The sequence below is a fragment of the Manis pentadactyla genome, chromosome 5 (assembly GCF_030020395.1).
Source record: "Manis pentadactyla isolate mManPen7 chromosome 5, mManPen7.hap1, whole genome shotgun sequence".
NCBI classification, from domain to species: domain Eukaryota; kingdom Metazoa; phylum Chordata; class Mammalia; order Pholidota; family Manidae; genus Manis; species Manis pentadactyla.
Window position 1 is genome coordinate 5789689 of NC_080023.1, and position 26795 is coordinate 5816483.

Sequence of the window (26795 nt, forward strand, 5' to 3'; positions counted from 1 at the left end):
TGAGGGACCCAAGGGCGCACAGCTTGAAGATGCTGGAAGACAGCTCTCCCTGGCTCTTGCGTCACCGCTTATCTGAGAAGTGATATTGATTGCCCTTTTGTTCCCGATGTTCTTCCCAAGGACATTCGTGCAGTGAAAAAACATGACCGAAAGAGACTGCGTCTCCCTCAGGTGCAAAGGGCAAGCATGCTCATTGCCCCTATGAAACATCTGGGTTCCCCAGGCTCAGGAGGCCTCTTCTGCAATGCACACACTGCATGAGCAGGTCTGCTGGCCTTCTTCCCATCATGCTGAGGGAAATGGGTCATGGAGAGCCAGCACAGAGTTTGCTGATGTTCTGACACTGCTGTTTTTCTCAGTAATAAAGCCCTTTGACCAACACAGGAGGCTCTTGTCACCCCTCCCTTCCCTAAGGGAAGGGTGCTGGCTGCTGTCCAGCTCAGACGGCCCTCCTCCAGGGTCTTTTCCTGCTGGTGGATGGTCCCCTGTGGTGACAAGCAGCAGGTGGTTCCAGGACCTCTACAGAGCAGGGACTCAGGGCAGCAGTCCTGCTTGGAGGGGACGGGGCAGCAGAGAGGCAGGTTTGCCTTCAAGCCACTTAGCTAGACAGTACTTTCTGGGTGGTTTTGTGATGTTGATGGAGATTGGGAAGGGGTCCCCCAAGCCACTATGTTAGAATAGAAAATTCCTGAGGTTTGGATTCTGAGAAACAGCCCAAATACTAACTCTGCCACAGAGTAGCCGGGTGGCCTCAGGCAAATTAGAGGTCTTCTTAGAAGTTCATTTTCCTCATCTCTAAAATGCATATAGTCACAGAATTCAAACCAAGTCCAGTTCCTGGCAGGGTGTGGGCATGCGATGAGGGCGCTTTCCTGGCCCCTTGCTCCTGCTAAGCTGCGGCCCTTCCTGGGACTCCTGAGGGAGTAGCAGTCTAGCTGCTGCCCACAGGGCTTTGTCAGTGCCTGGCCTTTGCAGTGGCTTTTGGAAAGGCCACTGGTACCTATTTGACCTGAAGCCTGAACTAGGGTTGCATGGGGAGGGGCACAGAGAGAGGATTTATGGACAGGGTGGGTGGTAGAGATGACTTCCTACAGAGAACAACTTGGCCAATGGTGGGAAAAGCTTCATGAAGTGAGGAGTGAGGGCCCTCTTGGTTAGGCCTTTGCTGTACAAGGAGTTCTGTGAGTTCATGGACGCCCTCACTCAAGCCCAGAAGTTGACCTGCATAACTGCTGTGTGGAACAGACAGAGTGGGAATGACCAGGTCCTGCTCACAGGTGCAGAAATGATGCTCAGAGACGTGGGGACTGCTGAGGGTCACATGGAGGGCCATACAGCAAATGGTGGGTTGTGATTTGAACCCAGGTCTCCCACCCCAAAGCCCGCACTCCCTGGGCTGTCTCAGACTGGATGGTCTTGTGCCCTCCAAGAGGGGACCATTGTGTCCAGTGGGGAGCAGCCTCCCAACCATCCTTGGGAGATTTGGGGACATGGAAGCCACTATCTGCCCCGAGAGTGACACATGTGGACTGAGGACCCTGTAGAGGGAAGTGGACCAGCCCACGCTGGGAGTGTAGATGGGCATAGAACTCTGACCAACAGGGGTCCCTAGGAAAGCTGAGAGACAAGCCCTGGCAAGGGGATGGTGGGGCATCAGGAGCAGGTACCCTCGGGTCTGTGTGATGCTGCAGGGGACCCTCCCAGGGCCAGCTCCACCTCGGGCTCAGGTGCTCTCAGGAGGCACAAAGGAAAGAGAGGAGCTGCCCTTGGCTCAAGAGTTCTGGGTCGGAGCCACCTTTAAAAGAGCTGGTTATAACAAGTCCCAGCTGTGCTCTGCTGTCTGGAAACAGAAACGGAATGGAGGCCTACGTTCCAGCAGAATCTTGGAGGTGGGGGTCATGGCTCATGGGTGTCCAGGCAGCATGATGGTCAATGCAGCAGAAGAATGACTTTGGAGGGCTCTCCTGTTCCCCATTCCCCAGGGCCGACAAACTGGTGGGCAAGGGCACCTTCCAGCTTGGGTGAAAAAATGCGGTGGCTGCTCAGGCAGGTTTGGGGATGAGGATTCTAGACAATACGCTGTAATATCTACCAATAAGTGGGAAGGGACTCAGAGCAGCTAGCTTTGGGTTTCCTGTTCTAAACTTGACTCTAAATTTTTGCTTATTGGCATGAGAAACCTGAGATGCATTTCAGTGGGCGCAGGGAAGCCCTGCTGATGCCACCAGTCTGCAGGTTGTCCTACCACGCCTGAATTTCAAATCATAAGGGGACCCTAATGCCAGTTCTTGGTTGGGTATGAATTTCCCTAATCAGACTGTCTTCTCACCCATACTGGCCTTGGCTATGTACCCTGGGGATGGGGGTTTGAATGAGGGAGAAAGGAAGACTCCCTTGGGACTTGGGACTCAGGAGAGACGGCTCTGAAGGTGGGGTGGGGATTGGGCACTCCACTGGTGGAGCGCAGCCCCTGGGGAAGCACCAGGGCCCAGCACGTGAAAAGCCCTGGGACGTGGCAGTGGGACCAGACAGGAGATGGGAGGACGCCGAAAGCAAGACTCACCCACTAAGAGAATTTGTGTTGGGCTTGCAGTTATTTCATTCATCCCAAAACCGATGACCTCTTACAAGCCATGGTTGGGACTGGAGGGTGTGATGGGGACACAGCCATGAAGAGGTCCTGGTTTCCCTGAGGAGTTTCACAGCAAGGAGGATGAGCCAGGGGCAAAGGTAAGCCTCTTGTGCTGCTGACAGCAGCCAGAGCTGTGAGACTGGCACCGGAGGATGCATGCAAGAGTGCTCGGAAAGGATTCCAGCTGGCTTGGCTCCTGCTGCTGGGAGACCCAGCAGGCACCACAGGAGGAAGGAACTGGCCCCTGGGAGGCACGTATTTTGACATGTAGAGACTGGAGTTGAAAGGCATTGTAGGTAAGGAAGACAGGGTGGATGAAAGCAGGGAGGTAGAGCATCAAGAAGTCTGTGTGTGCTATATAAAGGTTTGAGGTGATATTTGAAATTCTAAGAGTGTTTTCCTTTAGTTAGAGAACGTTCTGTACCTTTTCCCCAGTGACTATATTGCCCCTTGTGTGTAAAATTGCAGTGCTTCCAGAATCTCTCACCTGGTTTCAGTGCATCTCCATATCAGTAGGTGTTTCCAAGGGGTGAGGAGAGGTAATCCATCTCCGTAACAATAGGTGATTAAAAAGGGGGTGGGGAGCGAGGGCACACCTGGACCAGAGAGGTATTTTTGGGGTCCTTTTGCAGCCGGGTGGCGAGAGACATGGGCGAGCAGAACTAGACAACTGCTTGTAAGCAATAAACGGGTTTCTCCCACCTTATTTCTCCCTTTGATTTTGGCTTCAAACGTTATTTACCCTGGGCTGGGAACATGTTTTTCCTTGGAGTCACACTCCTTTATAAGTATAAAATAATAATGGTGATAACTGTCGCGGTAGTAGTCGTAATAATAATAATAATAATTTAAATTGTGATCAAGTTGGATATCGCCTTGAACTGGCAATTGGTTTTATTCTGTGAGCATAGTCTGTACATTTCTAATTAAACTTGAGCCTCTTGACTCTAAGAGGTATCTTTTGCCCATCCTGACCAAACCCTGAATTACAATAAAGTTGTAGGAAAGAATATTCAAGAAAGAGTTTATTCTGAACAAGGAACAACACCCACTTGAGCAGCGCCAGGAAATCCCATGTCCCTTGGCTACTCGCAGCCACTGCCCCCCCAGTCCATGAACTGAGCCCACTGAGAAACCGTCAGGGCCGTCAGGGTCACAGTGAGGAGAGAAGCAGCTCTGGTCTGCCCTGGAGGGGACAGGTTGGTGCCGACCGGGAACAAGGAATGAAAAGTGTGCAAGACAAGGAGACTTTCCACAATCTAGAAATAGCCTTGGTTCGAAGGAGGAAAACAGGGACCATTTCTTTTTTAAAAAAATAAAAATATAAAACCACAGAGTACACTAAAAATGTCTTTTAAATCTAAGAAATGACACTGACAGTCCCAAGGATTGATTTATGATGTAAACTGGGAGTTGGATAAAGAAACAAAACCTTAATTAAACTTGAACAGGGATATACAGATATCAAAGAATCCAGGAAGAAAAGTTCAAAGAATCCTAAACATCACGCTTATACCTACAGAAGACCAGCCTGGCAAATGGGTAAGACAGGAAAGTTTCCCCAAAGGGTGATGCATACTGACAATAAATGGCTGCGGTTCGGTGAGGGTTGTGTGAAGGGTGCTTTACACGCAGGAGGTTATTTAATCCTAGAAGAACCCCACGAGGTCGGTTTTATTATCCCCATTTTAAAATGAGGAGACAGGTGATTCTGCGGTTCGCCTAAGGGCTTCTGGTCAGTGAGCAGCAGGCCAGATCCCGCACACACGGCCCCACTCCAACCGTGAACTTCACTTTCTGGGCTACAGTGTCTCCTGACTCGAGGAGAAGTGCTCCCGGAACAGACTACAGAGGAGTTTGTGTTTTGGGTGAACCCACTGTCCCAGAGGGAACTTTCCAGCCACTCATGCTCCCTAATTCCCCAGTGTGACGCTGCCTGGTCAGTGGCAGCTGGGGACCCTAAGAAAAGGCTGATAAGCAGACTTTACACCTTTCCCAGGAAGGGACCCTGGAAGGTGGTGGACCTCAGAGTGCAGCTCTGGGCCTGGATGACACTCAAGGAGGGTCTGGTGGTCACTGACCTGACCTTCCAATGGGCAGCTACACGCCGTCCCATCACCGGGGGGCGGGTGGGTGTGGGGCTTGCTGAAATGAAAGGTGGGGGCAGCTGGCTGGGAGGGGGAAGTGCCCTTGCAGCACTGAGACCTTGTGGACGGCGCCGGTCTCCGGGCCATGCCGGCACAGAAGGCCGGAGACCGGCCTGGCAGAAGGCAGATGAACATGCTTCTGGTTGGGCTCCGGGATCTGGGGATGGCGTTTCCGTAGAAAGAGCAAATGCATCAGATGCCTACTCTGCTACTGGGCTGCATTTCCAGGAGTGCCATCCATGGAGCCAGGAGGGAGTGACCTGCAGTGGTGATGGTCTAATTGCTGTCAGGGATGGGAGTGCCCTTGAAATATCAATGTTATGCTTTGCACATGTAAACAATTTCATAACGTCAAGGGTTTTGCTTCCGCTACCCAACTGGATTGTCCCAATGACCTTGTAATTCGGGGTCGGGCAGAGCGCCGTTAACCCCTTTGACAGATGCAGGAAACAGAGGCACAGGACGGGCAAGGTTGTCCAAAGTCCCGCAGGCTCGCCAGCTCTGCGCCCAGGGCTCTCTCTGCATCCAGGTCATCAGGGATGAGATAGGGACCATCGTGACACAGAGGGGCTTTCGGTGGGCAGGGCAGAGATGTGTGCCATCCTGCCTGGGGGCTGCGGTGGTGGCTTAGCTGCTGCAGCCACGGGAGCAGGAGTGGGCGAGGATGTTGTTGTTGCATCCGTCCTGCAGCTTGCTCTGAGCCTGGCTCCCAGCGCGGCCGTCTGTGTCCACGAGCTGCCCGCTCTGCCCCTGCTGCCTCCTGAGCCTGCAAACAAGTACAGCACAGACTGAGTTAGTGACAGGGAGCAGGGGGCCAGCGGATGGCCAGGAGATGTGCCTGGGCACACAGGCGACCGAGGGGCCCTCACCTGGCCTGGGGAAGCACGACCACCGAGTCATCCGGAGTGTTGTGCCCTGAAGCCAGGCAGCTCTGAGGGCAAAGCCTGGCTCAGGTGCACTTGCGTGAGCTCTTTAACGCAGGGCCTCAGTTTCCTTATTTGTCAAGTGGAGATAACACTTCCTGCCACAGGGTCCCCTGTGAAGTCCATAGGACATCACGCCTGTAATCTGCCTGAGCTCACACAGTCAGTAAGCCATGCCTGGGGGCACAGGAACCTCTGGCGAGCAAAGCAGTCACGTTCCCTTCCCTGACCTCATGGCGTTCACTGTCTAAGTGGGGAGATGGTTATTGATCAGCTTGCCCTGTAAGTAAGTTATCCAAACACACGAGCACCCAGACTTACAAAACAGCCCGTGGGGACCCTAAGGGAGCATGATTCTGAACGCTGCATTTAACGGCTGGCCCCCAGGTCACCCTCCACCTCACGTAAGATGTGAACATCCTCTGGTCTTCAAGTCAGGTTCATGTGCTGTCCCGCAGCCGTCACTCCACATGGGTGGGATGTGCAGACGAAAAATGAAAGCGAGGCATTTAAGGAGGCAGTGAGAAGTTTGAGAGCAGAAAGCTCAGCTCGAACCCTGGCTCTCAACACTTCCTGCTTGGAGGACGTTATTGGTCAAGTTGCTTGTCTTCTTCTGAGCCTCAGTGACCCTACCTAAAACCGGGGATTATACCATTCACTTGGCTGGAGGCAAAGGGGATCAGAGAGAATATATGTGAAATATCTAGGACAAGGCTGGAAATAGTAAAATTACTATAATTCTGCCTTGTTCTGAAAGGCACAGTTTTCAGCCTGAATTTACTTTTTACCCATTCTGTCAAACAGAGTACAGACCCATTGCCAAATCTAAATGAAAAGGTTGTTTCTTCATCATCTGTGTGTCTCCATCACTTGCAGGGCACTGTGGACAATTATCAGAAGAATACAACCATCTGTGGCCTCAGATGGGTTACAGGGGTGTGTGTGTGTGTGTGTGTGTGTGTGTGTACGTGCACGTACCTAGTGTTTGCATGTGATTCTATTTGAGCAAGTCTTTCAGGTAACAAGGAATTTTATGACCATGAGCTTGGTGCCCCCTGTCCACCTGCAGGGTCTAGGACCAGTGTGCAGCCCCTCTGCTCTGAGTAACCGGGAAGAGTGGTCAGGGTGAAAACACCTCTTCCTAGCGGAGGAGGGGTCAGGACCCAGAAGGCAGGGCTAGGGGAGGACAGAGCAGGTGCAGAGCGGAGAGCCTACCGTTGAGGAAGGACTTCTGATGCAGGGCTCGGGATTGCTTGGGAACCTTCCTCCCTGTCCTTTCTTTTCCTCCCCTCCCTGACATGAAACTCCCTCAGGCCCCTCTGGAAAGAAAACCAGATCAAAGAAGGGCAAACTTGAATGACCAAGAAACTAAAGGACATGCTTGCATTTCCAAAGTAGGACACACTGTCTGGCTCCCAGCTGTGACGCCACGTGATTCTCTGGGTGTATCACAAGATAAAGATGAATCCCATTAAGATTTTCTTTTAAATGCCCAAACATAGCATTTAGCATTGCTATCTCTAGGCTCCTGTACATCTCTAATTATAAGACAAAATAAAGCTTCAAAAGCTGCATAATAGTGGAGCAGATTCCGAAATCTTGCGTGCATCAGGGAAGGCTTCCTTCAGGAGGCAGCATTTGAGCTGGACTTTAAGGATCGTCGTGGAATGTGGGTAGGTGGGGGAGGAAGGGAGGGAAATTTGAAACAAGGGGACAAAAGTGAGGTAAGGTGCGGCAAGTGGAAAGGCACGGCAGAACGGACCTGGCGCTCCCCGGAAGTGACGGTGTCAGCCCCTGTGGCGCCTCCTTGTGGCCAGAGCTACTGTAAAGACTAGACCCAGGCGTTCCAAGTGTCCCTCCTCTATGGAGAGTCATGCCTGCATGCTGGGACCGTGAGGACCCAGGGCCTAGAGCAGTGACCGCTGGGTCATGCCCCTTGCAGCTTCCTACCAGGTTCGGTGTAAATCAAGGTGGCAGAACCGAGAAAGGAGAGCCCTTCTCTAGGCATCCACCCACCACCTGCAGCCTACAGGGCTGGGATTCCAGTCAAGCTCTGGGAGGCTCCAAAGCCTGCATTCTTCCTACTGCTCTGCACTCCCCGCCCCGGCCACCAACCATTCACCATCCATCCACCATCCTCTCATCCATTCCCTTTCTGTCCACCTGTCCACACATGCATCTATTTACTTACCCAGCTGCCCATCCATCTCCCCATCTGTCCCACCCTCAGCCCCATCTGTCTACTCCTACTCCCCTCACTTACCTACTTTCCACCCCTCAACCACCCACCCATCTACCTCTCCCACACATACCCATCCATCAACACCTCCCTGTATCCACCCATCTACTCCACATCCTTCCAATAATCCACCTATTCACCTATTCACTACCCACCATCTGCTGATCCCCACCCACCCACTCACCACCACCCACTCATCCACCTTCCATCTACCCGTCCATCCAACCATCTACCCACCCCCATATGTCCAGCCATCTACCCTCAACCCCACCTGGCTACCCCACCTACCTGTCTATCCATCTCTCTTCCACCTATCTATTCACCTGTTCACCTCCCATAGACCCACACATGCACATACTCACCCACCCATCCATCTGTCCATCCACTTGTCCATCTCATCCATTCGTCAGTCATCCATGTATCAACCCACCCATCCATCCTCTACCCCATCTATGTACTCATTCACCCACTCACTCACCCATCCATCCATTCACTAATCACCCAACACTGAGCCCCCAATAACCCACTTACCCATCCACCCACACATCCACCAGCTCTCTGTCACCTATTCATCTACTATCCATCTCTCCACCCACCCATCTATCCATCCTTTTTTGCATCCATTCACCCATCTACTCCCACATGTACATTCATCACCGCCATCCACCCATCTGACCAAGTCCCACCCACCCTCCACTGATCTGCCCATTCATCCCCTTATTCTTCCACGCATCCTTCCCACTGGCACTGTTTGTGTGCCAGGCTTACAGTTGAAGGGGATGAGGAGCAGGACAGAGAGCAAACCGTGACGAAGTCTGCTGGAAGGAAGCAGGACGTGTGACATCCGGGACCTGGGCTTAGAGCCAGGCTGTTTCTGCCCCTGTGTCTGCCACTTACTAGCCATGTGGCTTTGAGAGACTGGGTTCAAACTGAGGGCTGCCTCCAAGACCCTTGCTCTTTCCCCTGAATCCTATGCCATTCAACCCGGACATGGAAGGGAGCAGGAATGACTTTTTCTACACTTGAAGGAATTAGAAAGATTTGCATTCAAATCAGAATCCATGAACCATGACAGAGATATGAAACCATTACGGCTGGCCTGAGAGCTCCCTTACATGACTAGCCCAGAGCCCAGTTATCTAAAACTCAGGAGGAAATGAAAAAGGATTTTACATACCCTACTAGGCATAGCTCAAGTCTACTGATGCAAATTGGCTAGTTATCGCTGCAATAGCAGGAACATTGAATTTTCTGAGCCAACTTATCAAATTAATTGTCAGCCCTGTGACCAGAATTCTGAGTGACAGATGTGAGTGTTCTCAACCTCCCGAACTCAGCCACTAGATGCCAGGAGCAAGTGCTCAGCAAGAGAGAACCTCGGTTTTTGGGCGTAGAACACATATTAAAATTCATAATGAATTGGGATGGAGGCATTTTTCAAAGGCAAAGCATCTCATAGGAATGAAATAAAATGGTTGGCAATTGAAGTGATTTCAAATCAAGCTTTTCCACACACCCAGGATGGGGTCAGTTGAACGCAAACATCAGTCTGTAGCCGACTTTGGAGGTGAGGCCTGGCCCCCTGGAAGAGAGACCAGCTCTCGTTCCTGCAGCACGCTTTACAGAAAAACAGTTTTAAGGGCTCTTACACCTCTTCACGTCTTCTCACTGCGATGTGGAGATACACCCACTTTGCAGATGGGGAAACTGAGGATCAGTAAGTAACTCTTCACTTCCTGTCATAGCTCTGATGAATGTCTCCCAGCACAGAGGCCCCCTTCCCCTTCTCCCTACCTCCTGCCTCGGATGGTTCTGCAGGCCTCACCCTGGGGGGTCAGGCAGAAGCCCTGGAGGAGTGGAGGGTGCTGGGATGGGGAATGCACAGAAGAGCTGAGGGTTAGGACTGGAGGGGGTCAAACAGGGCAACAGGCAGAGGGGGAGGGAATCCAGCCCCAGGGGTCACAGTGGGGTCCAGAGGGGCCTGCAAACTAGGGAGACCAGAGCATGAAACGGGCAGCTGGCACTTGGTCACATGCCAGGTTGTGGGTCTTCCCTCCACCAGGCAAAGGCACACAGAACAGCATGCCAGCTGTCGCCCCAGCACAGCGACCAGCCTGAGGCAGGTGCATTACCAGTGTGCCCTGGGAGGATGGGAGGCCCAGTACAGGAATCGATGCCCAGCCAGATTTCTCCCTTCCTTAGCAGGGTGTTGGCACAGGTTGGCAGGATCTGGCTCAACATCCCAAGGGAGAAAGGAGGTCAGTCTTGATTAAATGGAGTGACAGGGTGTCCTAGCTATCTAGACAAAAATTGGGTTTTCATTTATGGAACTGGGGACCTCACATCCTTATGGATGACAGTTCATGTGAGGTGACGTGCTGCCTGGAGCTGCTTCTCCTGTGGCTGAGTTCAGATAGGTTGTTGTGTTATTTTGTGTGTATGTGTTGGTTAAAAGTTGAGGCAAAATGTTGTTTGACACAGCATTTAATTGATACGGCACTACCTTGGTCCAATAATTTTGTACATAATATTATCAGCCAACACTTGGATAGTACTGACTGCGCAGCTAAGTGCTTAACATGCGTTAACTCATTTGTCCTCCCAACAACTGTACGACATAGATATTAACATCCCATTTTACAAATAAGGAAATTGAGGCACTAGTATGTGGTCCAAGGTCACAGAGCTAGCAAGGATCAGGGTTCAAAACTAGCCAGTCTGACTTCAGAGTCTGTGCTCTCAGCTATTGGGTATACTACCTCTCTATGGTTCTAAAAACCAGTGTTGAAATCAGAGGAAAGTTCTGGAATGGAACACACCAAATTGAACAGTAGGTACCTGGTTGGTGTGGAAGGGGAGAAAGCAGTCACCTGATGCACTGCCAGAATCCCCTGTCCAGCATCCCCAGCAGACGCCCAGCCGTCTTACCGAGACCCCCTGTCCATCTCCCGTGAGAGCCCATTCCCTGTGCCAACAGCTCAGATCCTTAAAACGTTTCCTTTAGATAGAACTGAAACTGAGAAATCTGAATGGTCCTGCCCATTGGCCCTTGGTGTGCTTTCTGGAATTATTCAGGCAATTCTCACTTCTCTCTCGCAGGTCACTCCTTCAATATTTAGAAGTCCCTTGGTAAATTGGGGCTCCATAGAAGACAAGGCATTTCCCTGGGCTGATGTCTTCCATTGTCTCTGGATCCACTCGGCCCCACTCGCGCTTGCACTGCAGCCTGGGGATCTGACCATCAAAGGCTCCCATGCCCTGGGGCTTCTAGCTGGGCTTATCCAGTGGGGAGCCCTGGCAGACACTGGAAGGAGCGAGTGGAGTCTGGCGGGGGCACTAGCCCCCAGCTCCCTCCTTGCACTGTCCCTGGGCCCTGGCAACTCTGGAGATCGCTGCCCCAGTGGAGGCGGCCTCTCCCTGGGTGGCCTTCCTCTCCGCATCTCTTCCAGCCTCCTCCTGGTAGAAACCCCTCGGCTTCTATGAAGCCTCAAATCACTCACTGCACTCACCTCTCAGGCACCCCTTCCCTCACATCTGTGTACATGGTCCTTTGTAAATAAGTTCTCCTTGCGGTGTTTCCTCTGGGACTCTGACTGATACAGGATCTTTCCAGGCTCCCAGAAGCTTTCTCTTCCTTAAGTAAAAAGTCCAACTGGCTGCTCCACTTTCCAAGCGCATCACTTACTGGGAAGATCACCTCGTATGCAATTCTTATCTCACAAATTCATTAACAGCCTTTGGCCAGAGCATTAAAATTCTGTCTATTTTATCTGCTGTTGCCTGAAGCAAAACCTATTTTCAGAGAGTCTTCAGATGGAGTCAGCCACACGTTAGATTGTGACACAGCAAACTGCAGAGGATTATCCCGCCAGCCTCCCTCTCTCTGCACACCTGTGCAAATGGATCAGCTCTGGCCAAGCAGAAGGAATGGAGTCTCAGGTCTCCCAGAACGGGAGACAGATCGTTGAGCAGTTTGTGATGCAACAGCTCCCCGTTCAATACCTGTAGCCACCCTTCTGGATATGAAATAACAACAGCTGTTCCGAGGGTGAGCAAGGGACATAATAAGATGAGCAACTGGTGGTAGGTCAGGCAGCTTTCAGAGGGGGGCCCTGGCTCACATGGACGACTTTGTTCTTTCTGCCTTCTTAGCTCAGGACACCTTTCTGCACATTGGCCTTAGCAGCTTCCTCTCTAGATTTAGAGGTGAGGCTGATCTTTTGGGTCTGAGCTGGCTTAAGACTGAGACTTGCTGGGTCCTCGCTGACATGCCCTGATGGATGGGTGGTCACAATGGTGCTCACCGAGCCTTCTGGCTTGCCCCCCTCCTGGCACATGGCAGGATTGCCCTTCCCGGCTCCCTGGGGCTGGGTGGGGCCACGTGACCAGTTCTGGCCAGTAAGTGTGAATACCGTCTGGCTGGAGCACTGCCAGTGTAAAACCCTCTCCAGGTCTCTTTCCCTCTGTCGTCGTCACTGTGGTGTTCCAGATGTTCTGTCAGTCTGGGTCTATGGGTGGGGAAGGCAACAGTGATGTGCACACGGCAGCCCCAGCTGGCCTGCTGTGGACATACGGTGGGAACAAGAAACAAGCCTTTGTCGTCGTAAGCCCCTGAGATTGGGGGGTGCCTGCATATAGGCTCAGAGAGGGGGACTGGGGGCCCAGAAACTGGCTGGTTGGTAAAATAATGGCCTCAGTCCAGTTCTGGGACCGAGAATCCCCATGGGGAAGTCCTGTGGCTCCAGACAGGACAGACCTCTTTGACAGTCGGGGGGCCTGAGTCCATGGTCCCTTTGGGGCCGCTCCCTCCCTGCCTGGGCAGCCCTTTCTGTCCCCTTACCCTCCTGGCCCCCATCCATGTACTGTTACCATGTTCCGTCTGCGCAGAGGCAGAGAGGAGGTCAGACAGGAAGCCAAGCAGAAGCACCTGCCTTTTCCTTATTAATCGGCCCCAGCCCTCAACACCCGTCTCCCCCTACCCCTTCCTCTCCTGGACTTTATTAACCCCGCACTGTCATCTTTACTTTTCAAGTGGAGTGGACACCACTATTTGGCCTTCCCAGCACTGGGTTCAGATAGGATCTGCTGTCTTTCCTCCCTGGTCAGAAATGTATGTCTTACAATTCCGTGTAGGGCTGCCGGGGAGATCCTTCCTTGCCTATTCCAGCCTCTGGTGGCTGCCGGCAAGCCTTGGAGCCCCTGAGTGGTGGCCACAGCACTCTAGTCTCTGCCTCCACCTTCACAGGGCCTCCTCCCTGAGTCTGTCTGTCTTCAGATCACTCTCTTCTTATAGAGACACCAGTCACTGGATTTAGGGTCCGTCCTGACCCAGTACAACATTATTTTAACTTGATTACTTCTGTGAAGACGCTTGTTCAAATACAGGTACTGGGGGTAAGGAGTTCATCATATATCCTTTTGGAGGATATAACACAATCCACAACAGAGGGGTGTCTGGTGGAGAATTTACGGCCTTTTCATAAGGAGCCTGGATATAAGACTGCAGCTAGATTAAGCACTGGAAATCAACATCAAGGAACAAAAGAGAAGTCACCAAGTGCCCCTCTGCCCTTAGTTCAGGACATCTTACTGTTTGTATTTCATTTTCAACCTACATTTCTAGCAGTACCATTTGTTTACTTCACTTGGCTGTTTTAATTGAAGGTTCTGTCTATGTAAAAAGTTCAGAGTGAGGGTCAGAGCCGTATAGTGGAAGGGCTGTGAGCTGGAGAAACCCCTGGACCCGTGTGCAATCCCCACTCTGCGTAGAGCACTGACTGTGACCTCAGGCCCGTGATCCTTCTCTCTAGATGTCAATACCTAACACATCGAGGTTGTAGGGAGAGTTTCTTTTAGATAAAATGTAAATGAATATAAGGCCACGAGCACAGTGCCTGGCGTATAATGGGTTCTCGGTATGGTCAACCAATGGGAGAGTCATTTCATTTAATTGGCTAGATGAGATCTTTACATGTACCAGAGAGAAAATTAGACCTGGATTAAAACAACCACAATATTTATTCCAAAACAGACCATTAGACCTTATTTATAATTTTCAAATTTATATGCAGCCTCATTTCACAAAGGATTTAATAAGGCCTATAAATATTCATATAAAAATAAGGTACCTCTTTTTTACTGTTGAAAACTGATTGAAGGGAAAATAAAGATGGGACTTGAAGTGATTTAAGACTGAGCAGACCAGCTGACAGCATGTGCTTCTGAGAGCAACAGGGCTGCATAAACTCAGGGCGACTTGCCAGGGTCTGCATGGCTCCCCTCAGCCCACTGAAAACCTGCAACATTTTATTTTCCATGTCTTTTATTGGCTGGAATTAATATGTCAGGATCAGTCACCCTATTTTAACCAGACTGCAGTTTCCTTTGACTGAGACCTGAGTGGAACTGACAGAGACCCTGATTCCTGCGCTATTTCTTGGTTTGGAGCTTTCGTGGAGCTATGAGGATTCTGCACTCTAAGTGCCTGTTAACTCTACTCTCATCTGTGGCTGAAATTCCTCTCGCTGCTCCAGGTCACTGAGCTGGTTTTCCCTGGCTGTTTTCTTGTATGTTGGAGAAGCTTTGTATGTCATCATTCCCGGAAAGTCTGTAGGCTCTCCTGAGATCCAGAGCCACTGCTGCAGTCAGAACTGGGTTTTTACCAGTCTCCCTGACTGTGAAAAGGGAATAAAAATACCTCCAGACAGAACCCCGGTGAGAATCAAATGGCAGCATGGCTGCGGTGCTCCCCGCAGGGCCCAGGGCGCAGAAAGAGCTCTCAGCCATCAGGTGCCTTTCCCACTGATCCTCACCTGTACCATTAGGTTTGGATGACACATGGAATCTCAAAAACTGGTGAGAACCTAAATGGACTGGCCTTGGTTGCAGAACTCCCGAGTCCTGGAAGTCTGCCTCTTCCTAGCAGTGGGGCTGCGGAGGTGCCAGAGGGAAAGGTCTTCTTCACCTTACAGATGAATCTGTGAGATGCAGGTGTGACCCTCTCCTGCCTTCCCCATGGGCTGCCGAAGAGATAAGAAGGACGTCAAAGGGCACTGCAAATGGCACAGACCTTGGTAAAGTCAAGGATCCCTGCTATCCAGCTCAGCCCCGGATGGCATAGATGAGGAGCCTGACGGTCAGAGAGGTTGAGACCCCACCATGCTCACAACACAGAGTAGCAGGATAACACCCTGCTCCTTTCATTGGTTCCCAAGCCTGAAATGAATGACACCCTCAGGCTTCTTTACTACCAGCTCCGAGTGGCTCCAGGTCATGATGGATCATCCCTGTTTCACTGCCCAGGGGGCGCAGATGAAGTCAGCAAACTGAGATGTGGTGATTGTTTACCTCCCCATGGCCTTGGGCTAAGTGCTGGGTCTGGTGGGAGGTGAAGGGGTGGCTTTCTGCTGTTGCGTTTTCTTTCGAGGAGTAAGGACACACTGCTGTCATGTTAATTCGTATGATTGTGCACCCGTAATGTCCGGTTTCACCAACAGATGGTGTGTACAGGGCTGGCTGTGATTCCTTGTTTTTAATGTGCAAGGTGAGGGCCAGTTTTGCATTCTGAATAGTGCTTGGTCTCTGGAGCCAGACCGCCTCCACGGAACCCCAGCCTTACTGCCTCCTAGCCGTGTGCCCTCAACCTGCTCTGTGCCTGCCTTCTCCTGGTGCTCTGGCTGGATAGACAGAGCAGTGGCATAGAGTGGGGACCCAGTAAAAATGTGCCTTAGTGGCCACCTGCCCGTGCAAGCCGCTGTACCAGCTGGATGCACACGGGAGAAATCGCAAAGGTGCCACTTCCGGAGAGTAATCCCTTCCTTCCAGTCACGGGGCTCATCCAAGAGTACAGGGTGTGAGCCCCGTGAGAACAGGGTCCTTGCCCCTCCTGTGTCCCCTGCGTCCGGCCCTGGGGAGATGCTGAATAACCATCTGCTGAACAACGGGAAGAAAGCAGTGCAGCAGAAAGAGCCCAGAACCTAGGGGATGGAAGGTCGGATTTCAAGTACCTTGTATTTCAGTGAAGAGCTGCAGGACCCTGGGAATGCGAATAGCAGCAACCTCAGGAAAGTAAGGTGAGGAAGGATTAAAGCTGTCCTTCTCAGCTGGGGGACACTCACCTGCTGAGGAACATTTGGCAATGTCTGGGGCCCTTTCTGGTTGTCACAAGGATGGAGGTGCTGATGGTATCTAATGGGTAGAGGCCACAGATGCAGGTAAACATCCTGCAACAGCCAAGACCATCTCCACATCAAAAAAACTGATGTTGACAGTCATCAAATAGTAACAAGGTTGAGAAATTTTGGATTAAAGGAACATGATCTAAAACCATAAAATCATGTACAAATATTGGCTATTATTAATAGTATTATTATGTGTAACAAATGCAGTGTTATATTTTTAAGATGGAAAGACCTTTTGGAAAATCATCTTTGCTCTTATCTTTAGCCAAAAATAGGACAAGCACCGTGATGCATTTCTCAAACTAACGGAAGCTTCTGCTGCCGAGGCCTTCAAAGCCCTGGACCGGCCCCCCAAGCAATGCTCCACCTGGCTCGGTGGCCTTTTGACAGCTGAGGCTATTAACCAAAAATAAGGTGTGCTTCCAAAATATTAGGCAGTGCTAATTTTAATTTTGTTCTGTTTAGAAACGGAGGTCCAGAGAGGTCAGACCCAGGGCTCCACCTCCATGGCCCACAGTGGCCCGTGCATGCCTGCATCCCAGCGTCCCCCCTGCAGGCTGCGGGCATCCTGAGGTCACAGGCCCTGCGAAGTCACCTCAGTGCCCCAGGGCCCAGCCCAGGACTATGGTGCATCTGTTAAAGGACTGAGTGAGATTCTCCTGCCGAAGCTGCCTGGAGTGATGCCCTGCCCGTGTGCCCTCGGCGCTGCCAGCCGATGAGGTCTTCCTCATCGCACATGGGTGGGGGGAGCCTTCTCTCTGTCCTTGAGCTTTTTCTAGCTGAGGAAGCACCTCGGTCCGCGTAGGAGGCAGGTAGCTGTGCAGGGGAGTTAAGGCCCTCAGGAGCATCTTTCAGCTCGCAAGGGCTCAGAGGTGAAGGTGACGGCCCCCAGGCAAGGGAGGAGATAGAGGGCTAGAGGGTTTCCTGTTTGGGAAGAGGATTCTTGTGACTCAGCCTAGGATGCAGCTTGGGAACACCTGGACTCTCCCAGCAGAAGTTCTCAAACTATTAGGCATCAGAATAGCTCGAAGTCCATGTTGAAATGCAGATTCCTAGGCCTGCTCTCTCAGCTGCTGAGTCGGAAGGCTGCTGTTTAGGTTCCGGAGGCAGATGTAATGCGGTCCCACCGCCTGGGAGGTTTAAGACAGCAGAATTTATCTTCTCACGGTTCTGGAGTCCAGAGTCTGAACTAGCGCAGCCTGCAGGCCTGGCTGCTCCTGGAGGCGGTGAGGGAGATTCGTCCCAGGCCCCTCTGCAGCTGCTCGGGGCCGCCGGCAATCTATGGCGTTTCTTGGCTTTTAGCTGCATCGCTACCATTCCTGCCTCTGTCCTCACATCACCTCCCCTGGGTGTCTGTGTCTCTTCCTTCTTATCAGGACACCAGTCATACTGGATTAAAGGTCCCCTGCTCTGGTATGACCTCACCTTACCTAGTTCCAGCTGCAACACCCTGTATCCAAGTAAGGTCACATTCAGAGGTCCTTGGCACTGGAACGCCAACCGATCTTTGGGGGAACACAATTCAGCCCACAGCAGATGCAGCAACTTTGAATGCTATTACCCCTCCCCAGGTGATGCGGATGTGACTCTGGTGGCCACAGTGCTTGCCTCTGAGTCAGGTTTTGCTGGACTCTGCACAGCAGAGGCCTGTACCAGCCACACGTTGAGCAGGACCAGTCTGTTGCGGGCTGATGGCCAGGTAGGCGGGGAATGAAAGGAGACGACCCCCGGGGGATGCCAGGACAGTGTGGCCCCAGGAAGTACGAAGGAGAACCTGGATCTGTGTCCCAGGTCACCTATACCATCAGTCCACTGGCCACCCAGCTGATGTCAAATATGAAAGTACTTGATTTAATGTTCTAGCTACTCAAGTGCCAACACAGGAGGTGCTTCAGACACAGGACTGCAGGACAGGGGCAGCATAAATAGGTCCCACATTTTTCTTGGTTTAAAAGGAAAACTCTTGGTTTGGGGCACATTGTGCTCATGAATGGACTTTTCATAGGCATCTATACAAATGAGAAACAGCAAAAGGTAGGCCCAGGTGGTTGCAACGTGACTCCTGTCCCATGCACGCTGTGGAGCAGGGATGGTTGGACATGGGGGTGTCACTGTGATGCCGAGACAGCATCCTGGTGGGACACGCCAGCCTTCCACCTGCATGGAGGGTGGGCATAGGCTGGGGACATCAGCTCTGGCAGGTAGCCTATCAGCCTTCAGACCGTTGCGGGAGCGCCTCAGATAGGCAGAGAGGTGAGGATGAAAGATCAGTTCAGACCCCGTGCCCACAATTCCCCTAAGGGCACCCTGGTCCAGGCCTCCTCCTTTCCCATATGCTGATCCCTGACTCCCCCTTCTGGAAAACAACTCCTGCCTTCTTCATTTTGCCAACTCCTTCCTGTTAAGTGTGCCAGCCTCCGTGCGAATCCATGACCACAAATCTCAAAGGGGTCCTCAGCACAGCTGGGCAAGCCTGCTACATCTGCCTGATCAATTCACTGTCCAAGTGAGAAAGAACATCTAATTGGTTGAAGCTACTGTATAGTGGTGTTTCTGCTAAAAGCAGCCAGATGCGACCCCTAAATGATACAAGGAGGGATATCTCGTTTTCATTTTCTTTTAAAAGGAAACAATTTGGATTCTTCGGATTCCAAACTGAAGTATCTCCTGGCACACAGCACAATGCGGAACACAATTGCTACCCACTTGGGTTATCAGCCCTTATGCCGGCTCACATTTGCCTCCATGCCCTCTCTGAGGACCCCTCAGTCCATGCCTGGGTGACGAAGGGCTGAGTCAGGGCCGCCTGGAGCCTGAGGTCCAAAGTGCCCAACATAGTGTGAGCAGAAGTTCCCGGGACTGGGTTTCTAAGGCCCGGAAGGGACGGCGGGCCTCGGAGCAGACAGGGATGCAGGGCAATTGCTAAGCTCTGAAACCACTCACCGCGTCAGCCCCCACCTTCCCCGCGTCTGATGGGCCGTGGCTGCACTTTCCCATTCTGCTGGCCAGAAGAGCGGACCAAGCCGATGTGGTTCCCAGTGGGTGAGGCTCGCTGCCCCGGCCTGGTGTGTGTGTCCGGGCTGACCTGGGCGGCCTCTGGCCCTACAGCTGTAGCCACCCAGCACTGATGACAGGCTGCTGTCTCTTTCACCTGCCCCGGCACCTCAGTGGGAAGGGGGCTTGCCCTGCCTACCAGCCCACTGGCTGAACCCAACTAACCCTGCCCTGAGTCCCTCACCACCTGCTACTGCCCGACCTGTGCATGCTCTGCTAATTCAAACTTCTTAACCAGCTGCAGGCCCCTAGGCCTGCCATGCCGTCTTGCTTCTTTGTGCATTGTCCTCACTCCTGGAGCTCCACTCCTTTCTCCTCCTCGCTCTGCAGGGCTCAGCTGGGCGGGGAGCCTCAGGAAGCTTCTCTGACACCAGGCTGAGCTGGCACCTGCTGTGGAGCCACTGCCTGGGCTGTGCTTTTCCATAACACGCGTCCCCTGTGCAGCTGTCATCAGCTGTGAGCCAAAAATGCATACTGGTCAACATGATATTTATCCACCAGGCCCTCCTGGAGGGCAGAAAGCGTATCTGATGTCTCTGCAAGCCGAGGGCATAGTTCAGTGTTGGTCAAATGGGGCTGATCTGCAGCCAGGCCTGCCTGTTGGGCATCAGCCCCCACCCCATGAACCCACCCCTGCCCTGCCCCTAACCAGTCACAGCAGGATGAGCCCCGGCTTGGAATGTTGGCTGGGACCAAGCCTGGGCCCTCTGCTTCTGCTGCTGACCAGTCAGTCCCTCCCAACTCTGTGCCGTCCTGCCTGCTGCCAGCCCATGATGCTGGGGTCCCCGCACAGCCCACACCCCCTTGCCCCATTAGATCATCACCTAATGGGGGTTTTTGCGTACTCCTACCATGCCAGGTATTGTATTGATTGCTTCTTTTAATCTTACAACAAGCACATTGCAAGGGAGCGATTTCTATTTTGTCGATGATGAAAATGAGGCTCGGTGAAATTAAGTAGCTGGCGTGCCTCCAGTCACCCTGGCAGAGGCAGAGCCAGGACTGACCCAAGGCAGCGTCGTCCCCAAGCTCAGGCACTTCCCACCCATGAGCCTCCTCTCTGCGCCAGCCTCCCCGTGTGCCAGAGCGCCCTGCTGGGGCGGCTACCCCATTTCCCATGAAGACCCTGGGGTCCAGAGAGGGGACGTCAGCGCCTTGCCCAGACCATGTGGCAGAGGCAGGATCAGGACACGGGCCGCCTGCCACTCCCTTCCCACGCCGTGGCTGGCTTCCCTGGGTGGCTGGGGACCGCGATTCTCCCAGGGAGATCCCCTGTCGTTTGCACGGGCTCTGCCCAGGGGATGCTGGGGGAGGACTCACTTCTCTCTGTTGAATATGATGAACTCCTTGCGCACGGTCTCCAAGCACTGCTGGAGGTGTCCGTTCTGTCAGAGAGCAGAGAGAGGTGACTGTGAACCGCACAGCACCATCCAGGCAATGACAAGCGGGTGGCTCTGAACGGACTGTGGGTGCTCGGGGCTGGGGACCAACTGGGCGGCTGCAGCAGCCCTGATTGTGCAGGCGGCTTGCCAAGGGGAGCCTGGCAGAGGGAGATGTTTTTCTCAATTCTAAGCCATTAAGTCCAACTTAAAAGCCATGTTCCAACGGAATGGATTGGAAATCATGAGCTTGGTTTCCTGATCCCCCGAATGTTCATTAGGCCTAATGAAGGAGCGTGGGGTGGGGGTGGGGACATTTCAGAGCAGCATGCCAAGGTGCTCATTCTCGTCACGAACAGGTGCCAAGGCCGCTGTCTCACAGGTACTCTGTGATACACGCCTTAGAGGCCGCCCGACGGGTGTGCACTGCATGTGTGTGCAGACCCCAGCCCCTTGTGCGCCCTCACTGACACGTGCTCAGGCCTCTCCAGGCCAGGTTCCCAGGCTCACAGGGTGCAGAACCTGGGATCCACACTACGTGAGGTGGCTCCAAGAAGTTTTCATTTCTCTTAAAACCAGCATTAAAAAAATGAGCGTTTAGCATTGAAAGTTATATTCATCTCAGTATTCACGTGGTTGTAAATGCAATTTGAAATATATTTTTATGTGGGTTGCATTGTGCCCAGTGTTGATGTCACTTGCATTGTTTCTTCCACTCCTGTCCCGAGACCCCTGAGGCTCCTGCACTAGGGGGAGTGTAATGTGGACGATCGGAGCGAGGTGTGCACACTCCCGGGGCCTTGACAGTTCCACGCTGCCAGAGACCACTGGTTGCGTGGAGGCATTGTATCACTGCAAATGAAGGTGTTTGGAAAGGGGGAGGAACAGGCCTCCAACTGGCCACAAAGTGGCTGGGCTTGATTATGTGCCCTGGACTCTCAGGTTCCTGTCCTCCTGCCCTCTGCTCCCGAGACAGGGCTCACCAGCGGACAGCTGTCCTTTGGGCCGTCTTTGGACCTGTTCTTGGCCAACCTCTTCTTCTTTTTGTGAAGTGGCTTGGATTCGAGAATCATCTCTTCAAGTTCAAATGTGGGATCACAATTCAATCTCCCTTTCTGCAAGGAAGTGCAAAAGAAAACATGGCTTGGCTTTGCCTCGCCCCTCACTGAACTGTTTTCATCCATTCGCTCACTCAGCAAGTGGCGATTTACGACTACTGTGAGACACGTCCACTGCACTCTTTTTCCTGATGACGAGAAAGAGCACACTCTCACTGCCTACACTGCTCACTCACCCCCGGGGCCAAGCCCTGGTTAACACCCACACGCTTTCTGTCTCCTTTCCTAGGCATGGTCATTGGGGCTGAGTTCGGTTTCCCAATCTGATTTTTTCATTTGTTTTTATCATACTCACATTCTCACATCATTACTATCTTTTCTGTAAATATCATTTTAAGTAATTTAATTTAAAAATGCCATTCTGGCCCAGATCTGCCCAATTTGGGATTTGGGGCCCAAGTCTTTCTTGGCCTGACTTACGTGCTATTCATTCATTCATTCATTCTAACGCAGGCTCTCCACCCAGACTGTGTGAGGTCAAACCCTGACTGTCACTTTCTCACTGAGCAATCATGGGCAAGTTACTTAACCTGAGAATAACTTGCTGAGAATACGAACAGGACCCACTTTCCCGTGAAACTTATATGAGATACTGGGCATGGAATTTTCAGACAGTGCCTGGTAGGAGGACACACTCAATTCTGTTGGCTATTATCATTCATACTCGTGTGACAAGCACACATTGTGGCCTTCTAGCATCTTCCAGAGCTACCCGTTGCTCTAGGGTCTTGCAGGCAGAGGCCAGACAACACTGCATGGCCCCACCCGCCAACTCTCTTGGGATGGCAGATGCTCTGTAACAGAATGTTACTGACCACTTACATAGACCTAGCCACCTGCCCCGGGGGGGACCTGAGAGGCTGCAGTCCCCCTAGGTAAGGAGGTGGACGGCGGGCTGGGGAAGTGTCTCAGAGAGGCCGTGCTCGAGCTTGCCTCTTACCCAGGAGGTGGTTACTGAGGCCACCCACCCCCAGATGCCGGTCACTGCGTTTATGCTGCGTGGGGGGCTGCAGGGAACTGCCAGGTGGACAAGGAGAGCGTGGGCTTCCCTAGAAGAGGACACTGTGTGTGCACAGGTTTGGAGCATGACCAGAGGGGACAGTGCAGGTGTCTGGGTGTGGCCGAAGCAGGGGTCCTCTGTCTGTGTGTTTGTGTGTGTGTGTGAGTGTGCATGAGCGTGTTCAGGCAGGGCTGGGGAGGAGCAGCAGGCGAAGGCTGGAGGGCAGGTGTCTGCCCCTGACATACAGGGTCACACACTGGCCCTGAGGGCCCCCGGGGCATCAGGCACACAGCTGTGGGGAAGGCTCAGACTTGACAAGGGAAAGAATTACTTGGGCAATCTGCCCCGTGTGGAGGACTGCCCCAGGGTGGCTGGGTTTTGTCTATCCGGTGTGAGCCTGGCAGAATTTCCAGAGCGTGCATTTGGAGGGAAGTCAGCCAGGGGAGTGGAGAAAAGACCTGGATGGGCTTACTAATTAAAATGGCAGCTACACGGGTGGCATTACTGGGGGTCCACTGCGTGCCAGGCCCTGCTCTGCACCTCAGCGAGGCTCCTGGCACTTACTCTTCTCAAGCTCCACGAGGGGTCTCTCCCTTCACCGCAGTTATGGCTAAGGACCTCAGCTCCTGAGCACACCTGAGATCCCAGAGGTGGAAGCCAATCTCCAAGGCTCTGCTCCAGCAGCCGGAGCCTGTGGGCTCCTTCTGGGACCCAGCCCTGGGTTACTGCTTGCGCCATTGTGTATTTATTTGTTCCTGTTTGCACAAACCCCTGGTCCAGAGGCTGCCAGGGGAGAGCTGGCAATGTGTGGAGGCTACTGGTGCCTTGTGGGTAGAGCCCAGGGACGCTGCTGAACGGCCTCCGGTGCAGAGCCCCCCCCACCGAGAATCATTGGCTCTAACGCCGGTGGTGGCACAGCTGAGCCCTGCTCTAGTGGGCAGCTTCCCTGACAACGGGCACCGGGCCCTTTACTGGGGATTCACCTCGTGTCACACACCTGTCTGCATATTTGGTGCTCACTGAAGACAGGGGGCAAGGATGGATGCCACTGAAGTCTATGCTTTCCCTACTACTGACTCGTTTTCACTTGCCCGTGAAGTGTGGTGGGAAATGGGCCCAGAGGAAGCCTCCCTGCCCTACAGAGGGGGCCACTCCCTCTGCAGCTGACTCTGCTCTCACCAAGGGCGCCTGCCCACCTGTAGACAACACACACACGCACAGCCCCCCTCACACCACTCACATACAGTGCACCACGCCCATCTACACATGTGCACACTACACCCCGCCCCCCACATACACACAACGCGCCCCTCGCTCACCACAAACACGTGTGGAGCTCTGGTCAGCCAGGCAAAGCCCCCGCAGTGTCACGGTGGGAGCAGGGGAAGGGCCCCTCTGCTGAGCCTGCCTGGCCCCTCACTCTCACACCCCTTCCTTCCTCACGGCTGTGGGAGGGTGAGTGAGGAGGCGGGGAGCCCTCTGAACCTGAGGCAGCCTTGGGGCATGGCAGCGGGTCAAGGAAGGCTTCCTCTGGGGGGAAGCCCTAAGGAAAGCTGGGCTAGGCAGGAGGAGGGCGAGGCCAGGCCTGGAGGATAGCGGGGAGCACCGTGAACGCTGGGCCAGGGCCTGCCCCACAGGGAGTGGGCAGTGGGCTGGGGACCCTGTTGCGCTAGACGGCTTGTTGGGGGAAGATGTGGAAACGCTAGTGCCTCCCAGGCTTTGCTTTCAGAGGATTGAGTCTAGAGCAAGGTCGGGCTGTGGGGGACCTGCATTCAGAGAACATGCTCTGTACTGTCCAGTAAACCTGAGGCCTTGGGTTCTCAGAAAAACCAATTTGGGGAAATACTGTTTCTGCAGCAAAAGGAGCCCCAGAAGTCTTTAACATGATCCGACATAAAACACCACTCTGGGCGTCTGGGGCTCCCACCTACACTGAGAGGCACCAGCCAGTCTCTTCTGCTTTCTGAACCTGAGTCCATGCAGACACCAGAGGTGGGGACAGGTGGCACAGAGGCCAGCTCTGGACCTGTAGTGAGGCCTCTCTCCTTCACACCACCTCCACCAGGCAGGCAACTGTGCTCCAGCCTTCCCAGATGGACAAGGCGGGCCTGCCTGCGGGTGCACCCTGGACCTGTGCACACAGTGGGGTGACTGTCTCCGGCAGCTGAACCTGTGCACACAGTGAGGGTGATTCAATTAAGAGAAAGGGGGCTTTGAACCCACAAGGACCTGCTACAAAGAGGGAAGCTTCCCAGATGGAAAGTTGGAAATTAGGTCCAAATCCACCCTGAATCTCATTGAAATTTGGACCCTTTGGTGCCCAAGGGGCGTAGCCAGTAGGGCCTCACTGGCTAGCTTCTGGGGCCCTCCTCAGCACCAAGTCAGGGGACCCCGCAGAAGGGTGGCAGGCCAACGACGGGACCTCCACTCACATTGGGAACGAAGCCGGGCATCAGTGCCTTCTCAGACACTGCGTCCCAGTTCATGTCGGCCAAGTAGGGGGCACTCTGAACGTCACCGAGGCTGGACAGGCGGCTCTCGGGGTCCTTGGTCAGGAGCTGTGGGAAAAGAGAAAACGTGCTTGCTTGAGCTGCGCACCCCACTGGGGCTAGCAGGGACTCTGAGGGGGCGCTAGGGAAAGTGGACGCGCCTCTGCTCCATTACTGTTGTACCCTGTCTTGGCTGCTGTCATTGGACGCGTCACCTACGCGCATCTCTTTATAGCCGGGGAGGGACTGAGCAGCTTCCGGAAGGTCATCCAGCCAGAGGCTCTAGGGCAGGACTAGATTCCAGCCACCGTGCTCCCCTGGGGGTCCCGTGCCCCATCACACGCTGCCTGTCACTGATGTCTGCAGAGGCTTCCAATTAAAAATAAACAGAATCAGCCACCTTGTGTTGGGACTCTCAGCTTGGTGATGGGATGGTCAAAATTGTAATAAAATGAATCTCTGAACAGCTTTGAGGTGACCTCTGTGGCCTGATGGATTGGCCTCATTTGTAGCCCAGGGAACAATTTTTAGCTCCTCAATTAGAATTTCTGCTAATAAGGGGTGATACAGTATAAAAAGCATCCATAGAGTATCACCTTGCATCCGATGGGGCTTCCGCCTTCAGAGACATTCTGGCTCATGTAATGCAAAGAGCAGTTGGGCTAAAACGCAGGATGGGGCCTCAGTGGGGGGCTGGCCAGTCGCTAGCAGGTGGCCTGGGGAGCTGCTGAGGGCTCTGTGCTTGTTCCTCATCCGAAAGCAGCAAGAATATGGTAATTTGTCCACTTCCACCTCATGGTGGGATGAGACCCAAAGGGGATGGCTAAGGACCTGCACACACTGAGGGAGGGTGTGTCACCCAGCTGCCAACAGGGGGGAGCTGCCCTGCGTTTGTTTCCACCTGTCACTGCAGAAATCTGCAGAAATCTCCTAGCTCTGCCCAGCCAGTGGTAGGGGTCACACCTAGCGAGGGACACCTGGCGGTCCTGGCTCTCAGCATGGTGGCTGCTCTCTAGGGCCTGCCCCCAAATGGCAGGTGCAGATTTAAACAGAGACACCACCTCACTGGGTGCTGACGCACGGGGGGTGGGAGGTGGAGGCCCTGGCATGTGCATAGGGCTTCTGGGGGATTGCAGTCAGCAGTTGGGGTTAAGGACCACTGACTTCTCAGGACCAGGTGGCGAATGTCCGCTGATGTCACGTGACTAATGAGAACTTCAACACGTCACTTACAGCCATGTAGGGAGTCGGGCCTGGCACCTGGAGGTCGGAAGCTTGGCTTCCAATCCTGCCCGTGCTCTGCCAACCGTGGTACTGACTCACTTCACTTTCTTGAGCCTCGGTTTCCTCATCTCTAACATGGGGGCAATGACAGTCTTCTGCTCACGGGGCTTGTGCGGACTAAAAGCCACCATGTGAGGGACACCTGGCAGGGCCCAGGACACAACAGGCCCTCAACCAGAGCTGCTGGATGATGGGCATCACGGCACTCTCAGTAAGAATGGCTGGGTGTCCAAAACTACTAGAACTGATATCGGAATACAGCAAAGTTGCAGGATACAAAATCAACACACAGAAATCTGTGGCTTTCCTATATACTAACAATGAACCAACAGAAAGAGAAATCAGGAAGA

At 53.2% G+C, this 26795-nt stretch overlaps 1 protein-coding gene across 2 annotated transcripts in view; it reads right to left on the reverse strand.

Annotated features, from left to right (window-relative positions):
• Window positions 1–3644: 3644 nt before the first annotated feature.
• The window catches only part of STK32B (serine/threonine kinase 32B), a 298005-nt gene continuing 274854 nt past the window's right edge, over window positions 3645–26795 (reverse strand). The window contains exons 9-12 of one of the 2 annotated variants that reach the window (XM_036921132.2): window positions 25105–25230; window positions 21538–21669; window positions 20496–20560; window positions 3645–5545 (exon numbers count right to left, since the gene is read on the reverse strand). In XM_036921132.2, the coding sequence (XP_036777027.1) occupies window positions 5407–5545; window positions 20496–20560; window positions 21538–21669; window positions 25105–25230 (462 nt within the window). In that variant the 3' untranslated portion in view covers window positions 3645–5406. Of the gene's footprint in view, window positions 5546–17084; window positions 19630–20495; window positions 20561–21537; window positions 21670–25104; window positions 25231–26795 lie in introns of those variants that run through there. The other variant, XM_036921133.2, reaches the window with a different exon arrangement.